A 15679-nucleotide genomic window follows, 5' to 3' on the forward strand; every position below is an offset into this window, starting at 1 on the left:
ATGTGTTTACTTTTAAATATCTTTAAATGTTTCTATTTAAAAAACATAAAAGGTTAATTCAACATATGATCTGATCCTGATGCTTTTGCTCTTCAAATTGGATATATTATCCGTACTTTGAAAACACTGGTAATGGAATCCCTTGGGGCTTCTTGCATTTAGGCCTCTCCCCTTGGGTTTTGTCCTCCATTACCTGCATGGTGCAGTGCAAAGGACAGGGGACTTGGAGTCAAAGGACTTGGGTGTGTGTCTTGACTTGGTCATTTGCTAGCAGCACGACCTTGGTAGGTCACTTAATCTCACTGAGTTTCAGCTGCCTTCTTTATAGTAAAACCTACCTCACAGGGTCGTTATGCGCTTAAATGATGTAAACACTCCTAACTTTTAAAGCGCAATGCAAATTATTAGTTACTATGATCATAGTATTAGTGTATTATTAGCATTAATATTCATATGTGTATAAAGGAACAAGTCCTTTGTCATGTCAACGTGCAGCCCTAAGCTTGGCAACAATCAAGGCTGCCAGTTGCTGGGCATCTGCTGTATGGGGATTCTTCTCCATCACTGCAAGAACGATGTTAGAAGGGAAAATATTGCAGAGGTTTTTGTAGGTCTGAAATTGGTGCTCTGGGATCATATGCTCCCTGGAATCATTGCACATTCCAACCCAAGGATTCCTCCAAAGCTGCTCCATCTTTTCAGGCACGCTCCGTACCATGACTGGCTCATAACATGGTTGCATGAGGCTATTACTTAAGGGATAGGAGTGGTAGCCATAGGAGTCAGTTGCACAGGGCAGCGGGTCCCAGCTGGCATGCTGTTCACGGCACAGAGGAGGTCGTCTTTGCCTCATGGGGTTGCTCTCATAGAGGCGAGAATCAGAAATACTGTCCATCCGTGTCATCACCAGGGCACGGCCTGACTGTGAAGTTGCCCCAGGATGGATATTGGGAGGCATGGGGTAGTCTCCAGGACAGCTGGATCGTGCTCCAGTTGCTGGGAGCTGGGCATGCAGAGCTAAGTGGGGAACTGATTGCTTGTGGGGGGCTTGCTTGGAATCCTCTGGGCCATAGCTCTGCACTCTCGTTAAGGCTTCATGGTAACCATGAGAAAAAGGCTGAAGACGGTTCTGAGATGCTGAGCGGTGCAGCTTCAAACTGCCTTCAGGATGGGCATCAGCTACAGCCAAGTACAGGTTGTTGTAAGAAGAATAGTTGTCGTTCCTGGTATGGCTCATGCGGCTGTCAGGACAGAGATTGGGATTCCGAGCATACACCCCCCGGTCTGCTTCAGCCATGTAGTACTCTCGATTGTGCATGCTGTTGACGTTCAGTTTGGAGAAGTCGCCTAACATCGAATAGTAGCCATGGTCCCCCATGGACTCAAACTTTGGGTATTGCTCAGCATAGTTAATAGGGGTCCCATGGCTGTTGGTAACCAGGATAGGGGGGTACTGCATGCTGGCCATGTGCTCCAATGAGGCCTTCTGGTGGGGGAAATGAGAGGATCCTGGCACTGGGCTGCTGGCCGAACGGGTGTTGAGTGCACCCACTGCATGGCTTTTGGGGGGTGGGATTGTGGGAACACTTAGGGCGGTCACAAGTGAGGGGACAGAGCTGGCCTCAGGCTTACGGGCAATGGACAGCCATTCCTCAGGCTCCACAGCCACAGACCGGATGCTGGGATCTGATTGGCGCTTGGGGGCCACACGTTTGACCTCTGAGGTTATCTCACCTTTGGCGCTAGACATCCCTGTACCACACTTGGCTAGGGTGCCTTCGCTCATGGTTTTCACTGTGGATAGTTTGGCACTGATGCGGAGCTCATCAGCCACTGAACGCTGGGGTTGGTTGGCCCGCTCCGGATGGTAGTATTTGCACTTGTGGCCGTAGGTGCATTTTTTGCCTGAAAAATAATGCCTTGGGTTAAGACTCTCTCTCATAGTGGTGTAACCCTCTGTGCCAGAAACTGTTGTAATAAACTGGTCACCCAGGTTATGATCAGACACTTTGAGGTTAAGGCAGAAAATTAACTATCCACAAAGATGAGAGACAGACAACACCAAGGAGCATCACACACTGAGATGAGAGGGAGCAAGTGAAAAGCTGGGGAGGAATCAGCTGAGCAGTTGAACAGTCTTGCATTTCTGGTAATGTGCAACTTGGCCTAGGGATAATCTGCATGCTGAGGCAGCCTAGAGTAAAGGAAGGCAGTATGGTACAGTGCAAAGAACACAGGATTGGAGGCTAGTAGAACCCAAGTTTCAATTATAGCCATATCCCTCACTGGGCCGTGTGACCTTAGTACATGATACTTTCCCCCTGAGCCTCATTTTCCCCTTCTGTAAACAAGCTTCATAATTATGTCTCTATTATAAGATCATTGTAATGAAGAGTTACAGGGTATGGAAATACTCTGTGATTTAAATGTTGAGGAAAAAAACAAAATGCTCACCCCCCAAACAAAGAGAAAACATCAAAAATAATCTCAGACCAAGCAGGCCATATTGCAGTTAGGCTCATATACTTTGTATCAGAGGGACTTGGGTAAAGTACAAATATACTGTAGAAAACTGTACTAAAAAATAGAAAAAACAATGAAAATAAAGTTTTTGGCAACTGGAAAGCACAGATCAGAAGAACAGAGTTTTCCCAATTGACAGAAGGTTCAGTAACCTGCCTGAGAGATATGTTCTTCTTGGGCCAAACCCAATTTGGTATTGCCTTTTCTGCTTCAGGAAGTCAGGTAGGTTTCTGCATTTCTCTGTTCTCCACAACAATGTTTGGTCCTTAAGCACTAAAGCACATGTGTTATTTTAATGAGTGGCAACTAGTTTTCCCTTCAATTTGGTTTCCTTTTCCTCAAGCAGTTTCTAAGGTTTTTCTTTAAATGCTTAACTGAGAGTACAAGAAGACAAGAACTTTATCTCACAGAAAATGGACAAGCCAAGATTTCCCATTTGAAGGAAATATGGAAAAGAAAAGTATTCCCTTAGAACAGAGCTCAGTTCTGCACATAGGTACTCACCATAAGGACATGGTTGCTTCTTATGCTCAGGAACGACAGGTCTCTTTCTTAAGAAATTTTCAAGGCTTGGTCCATGACGTCCTAAAGGGTCATCTGGAGGCATAAATCTGAAAGCAAGCAAGCAATGGGTGAATGTCTTTCCTTCTGTCCCTATGCTACCTCTTATGGGAATTTCAGACCTTCATTACCTCTTCTCTGTTCTATTGTGACAGCCTTCTAACTGTCCTTCCTGCCTCAAGTCTATCTTTTGTTAACCCAGCATTTCTGCCTTTCATTCCTACTGGATCACATAGAAAGAATAATTTTTCCCTATGCATCATTCTTCCATGGATTATATGTTCCAACCATACTGGCATATCTGCTGGGTTCCCCCTACATGCCACCCATGTTCACTCCTTCATAGCTTTATTCATATTGTTCTCTACACCTGTTGTGTCCAGCAGCCCTCCCTCCTCTATCTGTAAACTTCATTTCAAATGTTATCTTCCCTAGGAAGCTTTCTCTTATCACTTCACATGGACAAATTAAAAATAAAAGTTAACTGTAGTGCTTATCACAACACATTGGGTGGCCTTTTTTTTTGTCTTTTCCACTATACTTTGAACCCCTTGGGTGGGAGTCCTGTTTTTCATTTAGTCTTTTATCTCCATGGCAACCAGCATCATGCATGGTACACAATAAGTGTTCAATAAATGTTTATTGAAATGAAATGAAATCTGTTCCTACTAGTAACATGGATATAGGCTATTCAGAGCCTATTGGAACAAAACGCACTTGTCATTCACAAAAGAATACATCAGCAACCGCTCCTCTATAAACTTCTTCCATTCTGGCTTTTCAACTTGAAGGTCTCTGTAGTTATCATTGGATACAATGATGCCGTCAGAATCAAAAGCCAATTTGACTATGAACCGGTCATCATAGCAGACAACCCTTCTGCCCTGGACCCTTCGGGATGGTGTGAAGACAAGAATCTTTTCCTTCTCCAGTTTACGTAGAATATCTTGATCTGTTGAAATATGATTATATGCCACAGAATAGAAATCATGTTTGGAACTTAACACCATTATCCCCATATTACAATTACAAATAAAAGAGTTAGATGAATACGCTATTTATCCTTAAGACAGCAAGTGGGCTCAATTTCTGGCCATGATATCAAAATTGAATTGTGACCTTAGATAAAGTCACCTCCTTCAGATAGAATGAAGGAACTGGATTCAGTCACATTTAATTTTTTAAAACTACCATGAAGAATGAGTAGTAACACTGATTGATATCCTACATTCTTCTTTCTTTCTTTTTTTTTTTTTTGTCATACTGGGGATTGAACCCAGGGTTGCTTCTACCACCGAGCAACATCCCCAGTCCTTTCTTACTTTTTATTTTGAGACAGGACCTTGGTAAGTTTCTGCAGCTGTACTTCAACTTGGGATCTTCCTGCCTCAGCCTCCCAAGTTGCTGGGATTAACAGGCATGTGCTATTGCACCTGGCTACCTAGCATTTTGCACTTTGGCTGAAGGATCAGCCTCTATTTGTGTGTGTGTGTGTGTGTGTGTGTGTGTGTTTCTGGAAATCAAACCCTGGTCCCTGGTCCTCAAACCTCTAGGCAATTACTCTACTATTAAGCTACACCCCCTACCCCAGCACTAGCTTTTGGGCTGATGAAGAAAACAGGGCAGTAGTTGAGGATATGTCTGTCAGGAGGAAAATAAAGCATCAATCCTAAGGACTTACATTTTTGGCTTCTGCTTGAAGGAAGGACAAAACTCAGGTGGAAAATCAGGCTATAGAATTTGAGTACTGACCCCCTTTCTATTTGGAATTTTGATTGCTGAGGAGAGAAAGCTTTTTAGTTGGGCTTGAGTAGAGCCAGTATATGATCTCAGACTGAGGCTTGGAAGCCTGTTCAGCAGATAGCAGACAGCTCCACACACAGATCAGACAGCCATTCACTGGATCTCATTAGGCACAATGGGCAAGACCTAATGCTCAGTGGACTGGGGTCTATATGCTCTTAAATTCTGTAAGGAATTTTTGGCTGCATTTATCATTGTAAATGAACATAGTAACACTTTACTGCCATTAAGAAGACTACATTTATACTTTTGAAGACCTTGGGCACTTTTGCCTTCATGAACTCCATTCTCCATAAAAAATATTAAAAATTTCAGTTTATTTTAAATTTTTGTTGGTACTGGGGATTGATCCCAGGGCCTTGTGCATGCTAGGCAAGCACTCTACCACTGAGCTACATCCCCAGCCCCAAAATTTAATCTTAGAACTACATTGGTATAAAGTCAACCATAATTCAGTTAAATTATTATACATCCAATATCATATTCATTTTTTCTTTTAATGTCAAAATAAAAATATTTTTGTGGAACTTTAGAAATATCATCAGCCCTAGGCTTTCAGCTTACTATGCTTCATGGTTAAGTTGGTTCTGTCTTGGGACTTTCTACCTCCTACTTTGCAATCCCATAATCACTTCTCTGGTACAGTATGAGATCCATTGTCTCTCATGGTTTCTTTAGTTTTTTGAAAATTTCAGTCATGTTTATAGTCAGATTCATACCTCTGTAGTCTGAAGTCTATGATCAAATAGAAAAGCAGTTTTTCAACTATGAGCTTTATTGTTTGCTGAATTGAAGTTATTTCTAACTACTACATGCCACTAAACAATGATGGTTTTATATGGATCACTTTATCAAAACTACCCTTAAAGGGTGGGAATGTGGATCAGTGGTAGAGCACTTGCCTAGCATATGTGCGGCTCTGGGTTTGATCCCTAGTCCTGCAAGAAATGAAAAATATAAATAAATCTAGTGAGCGTTTAAGAAATATACTTAAGAAGAGACATTTAAAGTATACTTAACAACTTAGAAAAATATTAATCTAAATTGGGACCATCAGCTTCTCTCTAAACTCTCTTGCTAGCTTTGCCTATAGATGACAAGAAATGTCTTATTTGAAATAATACCTGTAATTGGTGCATCAGGGCGGGATTGCTCCTTTCTCCAAGCAGGCACAAATACAGTGATATCCTTGTGGCCTTTATCTAGAAACCAATCCACAGCAAGTTGTATTCCTCTACAGGAGAACTCTTCTTTATTCCCATGACTTTAGAACAAATAGAGAATAAGAGGAAAGAGGATTAACAACAGATAGAAAAAACAAAAAATAAAAACAAAACCCCCAAACAAACAAACAAACAAAAAAAACAACAACCAAAAAACCACTGAAAAGCCCAAGGGATTAACATCAAGGGATTAACAACACATATTTTTTATTCCTTGATGATGCCAAAACTTAAATTTTTTTTTCACAACAATTTTTGGGTACTGGGGATTTTACAACTGAGCTTTGCCACCAAGCTATACCCCCAGACCTTTTAAATTTATTTTTTACTTTGAGACAGCACCTTGAACTTGTGATCCTTCTGTCTCAGTCCCCTAAATTGCTGGGATTAGCATTATAGTCCAAAGAATGTATTTTTTTAAAATTTTTTTTAATTGTAGATGGATACAATGACTTTATTTATTTTTATGTGCTGCTGAGGATCAAACCCAGTGCCTCACATGGGCTAGGTGAGCACTCGACCACTGAGCCACAACCCCAGCCCCAAAGAATGTATTTTTAAAAGAACAAATCAAACTTTTAAAAATTAAATTGTCACAAATATTGCCACATTATAAACTTCACAGAAGGCCACAGATGGTTAATAACCACTCCTATAGTAGCCTTGGTGACCATTTCCTATTATTGTTTTCATTTTCTCACTATTTCTATTGCCAACTTTTCCCAAAGATTCAGATATTCACAACAGATGGAAAAATAGTGGAGGCTTTACCAGAGGGTTACATGGAGGATTAGTTGGAGATGAGTTATTAAGCTTAAAAATAACATGACAGGAAAAAGATACATACAGCAATGTTGACAGAAAATGTTTATCACATATATTTGCTTAATTAAATATAAAGCACTAAAAATCATATTTTTGAAAAATTTAAGGTATAAGAAAAATTCACAATAAAATTCTATAAAAGAGAAGAAAGGATATATGGCATTGAGATTACATATGAGTATGGTCTTAATTTTTTTTTTTTTTTGAGATGGGGTCTTGCTGTGTTGCATAGGTTGGCCTTGAACTCCTGGGCTCAAGCAATCTTCCTGTCTCAGGCTCCTGAGTAGTCAGGTCTATAGACAAGTGCCACAGTGCCCATTTTGTAATACCAATTTTGCAGAAAAAAATCCATATATAAACTTAGAAAAATACTAGAAAGAGATACATAAAACATTAATTGCCATTATGTGTTAGATGTTTATTAGTGACTTATTTTCTTTCCCTAATTCTAAAATTCCCTCAAAAAAACCAAGCACTCTTTTATAACCAGAAATGATATAATAAGAGATGAAATTCTATCACAATTACTTATAGGAATAAACACTGTTCAAATTTAAAAGGCCAATTTCTTCCAATTTCTGAATGGAAATTGGAAGAAGGAAAATTAGCAGAAAAATAGGGAAAAGATGCATAGTATCTATTGTCATCATCTTCAAAACTCAAAAATTGTGTACCAGTTTTGTGTCTAGTTTGGCTGTGAAAATGATGATCCCTTAGCATGGTATCAGGTGCTCTAACATATACATAAATCACACTAAATTATAGTTAATTAACTGCTCCAGTGGAAAAACAAATTGGCATACAAGCACCAATTCTATCAAAATCAAGTGGATGTTGTTTGTTAAACAAGACTAATCAAGAGACAAGAACTGTTTTGTTGGTAGGCACATTAAGACAATATGATGGGGGCGGGGCTGGGGCTGTAGCTCAGTGGTAAAGCACTTGCCTTGCATGTGTGAGGCACTGAGTTTGATCCTCAGCAACACATAAAAATAAAGATATTGTGTGTTCATCTACAACTAAATAAATGTTAAAAAATCTAGAGACTAGTATCAACATTATTTTTTTAAAAAAGACAATATGATGGGTCTTCTCATGTTAGATTCTTCTCTTTCTTACTGGCACTGTTACTCAGCTCCAACAGAAATTAGCTCTAATTACACATATTTTTCCCTTTGGGTGAATTCACATATAATCTCATGAGCCTCATGAATACATGCACTGCAAGACTTCCCATTATTTTATCACTTTTTTGGCACATTGCAAAAATTTATTAACTGATTTGGTTAACATTTCTAAGCATATGCTAGCCATCTTAAAAGTACTCAGTGACTACCACAGAGCAATTATATTACTCTACTCAAAGTCAAAAATACTTAAGGAAAAATGGGGGTACATTTAACTGCCAATACACTCCAAGACAGCTTTGGAAACAGCTACCATTGATTGCTTCTAAAAATTGTTTAATGAGAAAGCCCAGCATTTATAGGGTTAATATTGGATAAACCCAACATGAAACAGATAGGGAAGATGTCCACTTGTGAGTTTTCCCCACTATAGTGATGGTAAATATAAAGAATAACAAAGGAGCCATGTGCGAATTTGCACACCTGTCATCCCAGCTACTGGGGCAGAGGCAGGAAGATTAAAAGTTCAAGGCTAATCTGGGCAATTTAGCAAGACTCTGTCTCACAATAAAATTAAAAAAAAGAGCTGAGTTCATTTCGACATTCATTGCGTGAGGATGGAATATAATTTGCTCCACATCAATCCCTAGTACTTCCCTTTCTCTCCCCTCCTCCCTCCCTTTGTTCCCTTTCCTCTAATCTACTGATATTTATTCTATCTATTTGTAGTATTTTTTAAATTAGTGCATTATGGTTTGCATAAAAGTGACATTCACTGTGATATATTCATATATGTGCATAGTAAAGTTTGGTCAGATTCATTTCATGGTTCCCCCAATATTATGCATAACTAAAAGGAACTAATAAAAAGACAGGGAATTGATTTTTAAAAAGAGCTGGGGATGTAGCTCAGTAGCAGAACATTTGCCTAGCATGTGCAAAGCATGGGGTTCAATTCCCAGTACTGGAAGAAAAATAAAAACCAGAACTTGGGAAAATCACCAAAAGTATCATTAGAAAGGTAATTTAGAGGAAGGGGATGAAATTTCATTTTGTTTGGCTTTGCAGTACTATAATCTTGTTTTAAACATTGTTTAGGTCCAGAAATAAATACAAGAATAACTTTTTTTCTTGAATACTACAACTTTATATTTTATACTTCCAAATTCTTTGTTTTAAATATTGTATCATTAGAAATGTATATGCTTATGGCATAGAATGTGGAAAATGTATAAAATATAAAGAAAACCCTGAAGATCCAACTGTTTTACTACCACCCAGAAACAACACTGCCAATATTTTGATACATTTGATTTTTATATCAATTTCTTTACATACTGAGAATTGTTAAAAATTATGCCATTGGAGCATTCCATGACTACATACTGAGCATTCCATGATACATACTGTGAAATGCCCAGTAAGAATCAGAAGGTAATATTAATCAAAGTAGCAAGGAAGACCTACAAAAGAGTTCAGTATGCAAAGTTTAGTGCCCAATGAATGTTTAAGGAATGGATTTATTTTTAAAAAGAAAGCAATAAAGTAATGCTTGCAAGATAACCCATTTTTGCCCAAACATATAAAAGGTCATTTTGCAATTTAAAAAGGCTAAAAAGCTCAGAACCTGCAGTCACAGTGAAACTTGAATCTTGGTGAAACTACTCCTCACTTTGTCTTGTAAACTGCTTTAGGAACATATCATGATCCAGGCTATCAAGCAAAATTCTGCATAGCTGGCTTCTCCCTTGCAATTTTTTAGTAGGGTTCAAATATTTGAGCTTCTTTCAGACTTAACAAAGAATCCAGTGCCATTTACATTTCAAAGTCCAATTCCTCTGAATTGGATTTTTCCTCCCAAAGGAAACAGCTCTCAGAATGAATGTACCCTTTAGGATCTTAGCACATATCTTAGCATATTCACAGTATGTGAATCACAGGTACACCACTTCAAATGTTAAACAAATGCCATCAATGGCAAACAAAGTATCATAATTTAAACATAGGCTTATCCAACATGCTGAGGAACAACAGATGTTAACATGTAATTTGTATAAGAAATACAAATCTCATGGTAAAGCTATAGCCAGCTAATGGGGAAAACTAGATTAAGAACAGTACTGAATTCATAAGTGGATTATAGCACTGAACTTTGACCATGTGAAATGTGATTGGAGAATAAGTGGGATCTGTAGGTAAGTAACCTGGCCAGATAAGAAAGACACTAACAAGGACAGATTTGGCAACACTTCTTTTTTCCTGGTACAGAGTATTAAGTTGTGGGTCTCACACATGAGAGGCAAGCATTCTACCAACAAGCTACATCACTGGCTCTTTTTAAAAAAAAAAAAATATTTTGAGACAGGTTCTTACTAGTTCCCAGGTTGGCCTTGAATTTTTGATCTTCCAGCCTTAGGCTCCTAGGTAGCTGGGAATTCAGTATGTGCCATGATGCCCAGCTCATAGTTGGCAACTAAAGAAATCATGTGGTCCACTATGTACTGTCTTAATATGCTATTAAAGTAAAGTTGAGTAGTAATTTTTTTTGCTTTATTAAACTCATGTGAAGTACCTTTAATTTAGCAAAGCAACACATCAAGACATAATTTGCTACTGGCACAGACTAGATATGTTCAAACTAATCACCTATGTAATTAATCTCTTCACTATTCTTTCCAAACAAAGTAACTATAGAATGTCCTTCATCCTCAGGGATCATTGAACAAGGAAAATCTTATATCACCATAAAGTCAAAATCCCTAAGAAACCTGGTTTCTTTTTATCTCCAACTCCAAAACACAAAACCCATTAAGAAGGGCAGGTTTTGGGAAATAGGCCCAGTCTCTGGTGTTCTGGGTGGTCTGGTGTGTGTAGAGATTAAGTTGGGCAGGTCATATACCCATTAACCTTAAGAATCACTCTAGCTTATGACTATTAGGAGAAGAGCTGAGATACTTCTTTTTTTTTTCACTTTTGAGTAAAAAAATCATCCTCTGCTTTTAATTGATCCATTTTGATTGCTGTAGTGCTATATCTGGGTCATTTAGCTTTCTTGTTATTATACTTCTGGTTTCCCCTCATTAAAACAGGGATGATGTTTTGTCTGCTTTATACACCTTGTGTTGATGCCATCAGGATTTAAAAATTAGAAAATCTGTAAATGTATTCTCTACTACTAGTAGAAATGCCAAATATTCTTAATAACATTAATGGCCACACAATACTGCATGATGCTGTATCAAAAGAGGATTAGAGTCAGATTCTAAGCTTTGATACTTATTACCTATATAACCTTGGACAGTTATTTAATCTTTCTAAACCCCGAGCCTCTTCACCTCCAAAAATGAAATGAATTAGTCCATTGTGGTGGGATTTTCAGTGAGGATTAAATTACATATGCAAAAAGACCTGGCATAGGGCTGGGGATGTGGCTCAAGTGGTAGCGCGCTTGCCTGGCATGTGTGCGGCCCGGGTTCGATCCTCAGCACCACATACAAACAAAAGATGTTGTGCCTGCCAAAAACTAAAAAATAAATATTAAAAATTCTCTCTCTCTCTCTCTTTAAAAAAAAAAGACCTGGCATAAAATAGATATTCATAAATGTCAGTCTTTCATTTATTCAAAGCCTGAAGTCTTAAGTTATAGTAATTCCTTTGCTAATTACTAGTTATGTACATTAAGAGAGATCATTTAAACTTTTTAGTTTCAGTTTTCAAATCTGTAGAATAAAGTTGCTATGTGGATTAAACATGACTATATACTAAAATGTACTTCCAGATAGCCTGCCAAGCTATTCCTGTAGATAGAAATGGTATGGTTCCTTTTTTTCAGTACTGGGGATTGAACCCAGGGTCTTAACCACTGGGCAACATCCCCAGCCTTTTTTATTTTTTTAATTTTTGATACAGGCTCTCGCTAAATTGTTTAGGGCATAACTAAATTGCTGAAGCTGGCTTTGAACTCACAATCCTTCTGCCTCTGCCTCCTGAGCTGCTGGGATTACAGACATGTGCCACCATGCCAGCCAATGGTATGATTCTTAAGACTTAACTTCCACCTCTACTTCTTGTACCTCATTAGGAGCACCTGATACTGGGCCACATGTTGTAGGAAAAATAAGGGATGCATAAAGCAAGTTCCTTGTCCTCAAATACAATGGGATGATATGATTTAAAACTTTCTAGACTGACACCCTCAAAGACAATGGGGTAATATAATTTAAAACTTTCCAGACTGACACTTTTATTTTGTTCTGGTTTTGTATGATTTAAGGAATGCAAGTGAATCCATCAAGCAATGGTGGACCTGATGGGAAGTAGGATCCTGATTATTGGGCATTTTAAGCCGAGGTTGGATGACAATTCACTTGGGAAATAGAAGGGATTAGTGAGGCTCTCTGACATGAAATAAAAAAAATCACATAAGAGTATAGAATAACATATATATGCACTATTGGTACTATATTAGTATCTCATTGCTGATAGTATTTGGCACTTAGTGGCTTAAAATAATACTGATTGTTCTCTTATAGTTCAAGAGGTTAGAAGTTTAAAATCAAGATGTTGACAAGGCTGCATTCTTTCTGTAGGCCTCAGAGGAGAATCTATCTCCTTGTCTTTTTCAGCTCCTAGTGGCCAAGTACATTCCTTGGTTACTGGCCCCTTTCTTATACTATTGATTTTTATTTCCTCTATTGCATCTCCTATTACTTATTCTTATCCTGCTGCTCCCTCTAATAAAGACCTCTTGTGCTTACATTGATTCACCTTGATGATGATTAATCTCCTTCTCTCAAGATCCTAACACAAATGTAACCGCAAAGTCCCTTTTCTCACATAAGATAATGTTTTCATAGGTTCTAAGGATTAAGTTTTGGACATATTTGGGGTCTATTCTTCAGTGTACTGGAGGAATTGTAGCTCAGAGATAATTGATGAGATCATAAAAATCAGGAAAACCTTTGTGAAGATGGTTCAACTTGAAGAGTATGAAGGTAAGGAGGCCATTTTTAGGTTGGGAAATGAGTATCAGGAAAGGGACTATAAATCAGCATAATTTATATGGAGACCATTAAAAAGGATGATATAAATGCAATAAGTATTATAGGTGTGTTCAAATGGGAAGAGGAAAAGGTCAGATCATAAGGAGTCTCAGAGACAGACAAGGGGATCCAAAATTGGCAGAAGAGCAATTGAGCATTGCTGACAGTAAGTAAGTCTCCAAGTGAAACTATGAAGACAGCATTTTCAGGATGATTAGTCTAGCTAAGTAAGGATGTGACAGCAGACCCCAAGAGCTAAAGGGCTATGACTCCTCTGAAGCATCACTGATTATCAGAGCTGATTTCAAAACACCTGAAAATAAATTTGTAGCAATTTCAAAGGAAAGAGAAAAAGCAAGGACAGCATTATGATAGACTCTGTCTACAAGACACAGACAACAACTAAGGGCTTCTTTTCAAAGGAATACAATTTATATGAGCTTAGGACAGGTTTTTTTTTTTTTTAAGAGAGAAAAAAAAATCACTAGTCTTACCTCATAGCCACATTACTTCCATCAATGACAATTGGCCTCAAATTGTCACTATTGTCTATTTCATCTTCAAGAGACAATTCAGGGCTTGCAATCTCTCTGGAGCCAGGCCCACGGGGCACTAATAGACTCAAGTTGACCTGCCCTTCTGAGTCACCTTTGTTCCCAAGTCTGACAAGCTCTGCCAATACATCATTTATAAGTGATTCTGGACCCAGTTTATTCAGCACTGATTGAATCTGTTCCTCAGCATAGCCCAGCTTTAGAGCAAAGTCCATCTTGGCTTGATATTCCTTCTCTATGTCGAGTTTACCATCCTGTAAAATGCTGCTCTGGGAGAAACTTGGACGATCCAGGCAGGGTGATCGACAGAGCTGGCGGTGTGGCTTGGAGGGCATCTCCTTTCTCTTCAGCTGACCATCTCCAGGTTGGCAGCTGCTGTTGTTGCTGCTCTTAAGGCTCAACTGTTCAGGGTCACTCTCAGAGCTCATCCACTCTTCAGAATCATTATTTCCCTGCTCGGTACTGTCCTGCTTTGGATGCTGCTTCTCTTCCTTGGAGGCACTCTTCTCCATTTTTGGTGTCTCCACTGCAGCTGTGGCCGTCATCCCGTTCAGTGGATAGTCTGAGGTCTAATCAACTCTTTTTCTTTTTAGCCTGCCTGGAATCCTTGTACAGTGGCATTCCTCTGTGGTAAAATGTGGTTGCAATGGTGCAAAAGTTTGCCTGTTTGCTTTGGTATGTTCAGATGTTACCAGTCCCTACAAATAAACACATGCCACAATCATCTTTAGTAAATTTCTGAAAAAGAATCTAATAGAAACGTTTCTTCCTAAGAAACTACAGATTCTCTGTCATTTGATTTTTCTGCTTACAATGATTAGCCTTGCTTTACACTAAAAATAGTCTTCAATTCTAATAATTCTAGACAAAATATCAGTGTTGGCAGTAAGGTTGTAATTTCCACATATACATATACAAATATACAGCTAAAGTTTTCATTTGTCACTATAAGTTTGAGAAAGAAAAACAATGCATTTCAGCAGGGTGAAAAGTATGTGTATTTCTGGGTGTGTGCACATGTGTGTGTGTGTGTGTGTGTGTGTGTGTGTGTGTTGTGTGCTCGCATGTGTGTGTGTTTGTATCTCCTTGGAAAGACTTTTTTCTTCTTTTCTGTGAGAGAAGTGTTTCTAGATTCTTCAGCATACCCTGGCTAAGGCTGAAATCCACTCCTGAAGAGCATTTCCTATTTAGCATTACTCTGCAAAATATCAGGAATCCCATCAACTAAACAGACTGAACAATGATTAAAATTGCTTTCATACAACTGAAGTAGTCTGTAAGAGTAACAAATAGGCATATTCCAGATGTAGATGGTGGTATGCAGATACTCTCGAATATGTATGTAGTCTTATTTATTTATTTGTTCATTTATTTTGAGATACTGGTTATTGAACCCAGGAGCACTCTACCACTGAGATACATCCCCAGCCCTTTACAAGTGTTAATTTTGAGACAGGGTCTTGCTAAATTGCCCACTGGTCTTAAGCTTGGGATCCTTTGCCTCAGCCTCCCAAGTAGCTGGGATTACAGGCATGTAACACTATACCCCACTGCAGCCTCTTTTATTTATTATAATTGGTAAACAAAAGGAGAAAACTGTATGGCTACAGTGGTACACTCCTTTAGTTTCAGCTTCTCTGATGGTTGAGGAGGGAGGATTGCTTGAACTCAGGAGTTTGGGGCCAGCCTGGGCAATAGACCAAGAAGCCATCACTTAAAAAGGAGAAAACCAACACACCTTTCATGATAAACCAGAACATTTTAAAAAGAATATTAATTACAGAAGAGAATTAGGGACTACTTTTATTTACAAACTCCTCTCACCTACCTCATCTTTCCTGGCAGGTTTCAATTATAACCTGTTTTCTTCTCTTTGAATATCAGTTTTCTCATGTGTGTGAAATGAGGATATTGATAGCCATCTCACATAATTGTAAGGATTACATAAGATGAGTGAGGAAAGTGCTTAGAAAAGTGAACGAAACACTGTAAGTTTTTTGGTTTTTTTTTTTTTTTTTTTG

General features: G+C 38.5%; 1 protein-coding gene across 1 annotated transcript; it reads right to left on the reverse strand.

Annotated features, from left to right (window-relative positions):
* Positions 1 to 228: 228 nt before the first annotated feature.
* Positions 229 to 14203, reverse strand: Zc3h12b (zinc finger CCCH-type containing 12B). Its single transcript, XM_027935885.2, has 5 exons — positions 13599 to 14203; positions 6012 to 6151; positions 3802 to 4036; positions 3028 to 3134; positions 229 to 1905 (listed from the first exon to the last, which is right to left on the reverse strand). The coding sequence occupies exons 1-5, from the start codon at positions 14201 to 14203 to the stop codon at positions 485 to 487; spliced, it is 2508 nt and encodes an 835-aa protein (XP_027791686.1). The 3' UTR covers positions 229 to 484.
* Positions 14204 to 15679: the final 1476 nt, after the last annotated feature.

Source organism: Marmota flaviventris, chromosome X (genome assembly GCF_047511675.1).
Source record: "Marmota flaviventris isolate mMarFla1 chromosome X, mMarFla1.hap1, whole genome shotgun sequence".
Taxonomy (NCBI): Eukaryota; Metazoa; Chordata; class Mammalia; order Rodentia; family Sciuridae; genus Marmota; species Marmota flaviventris.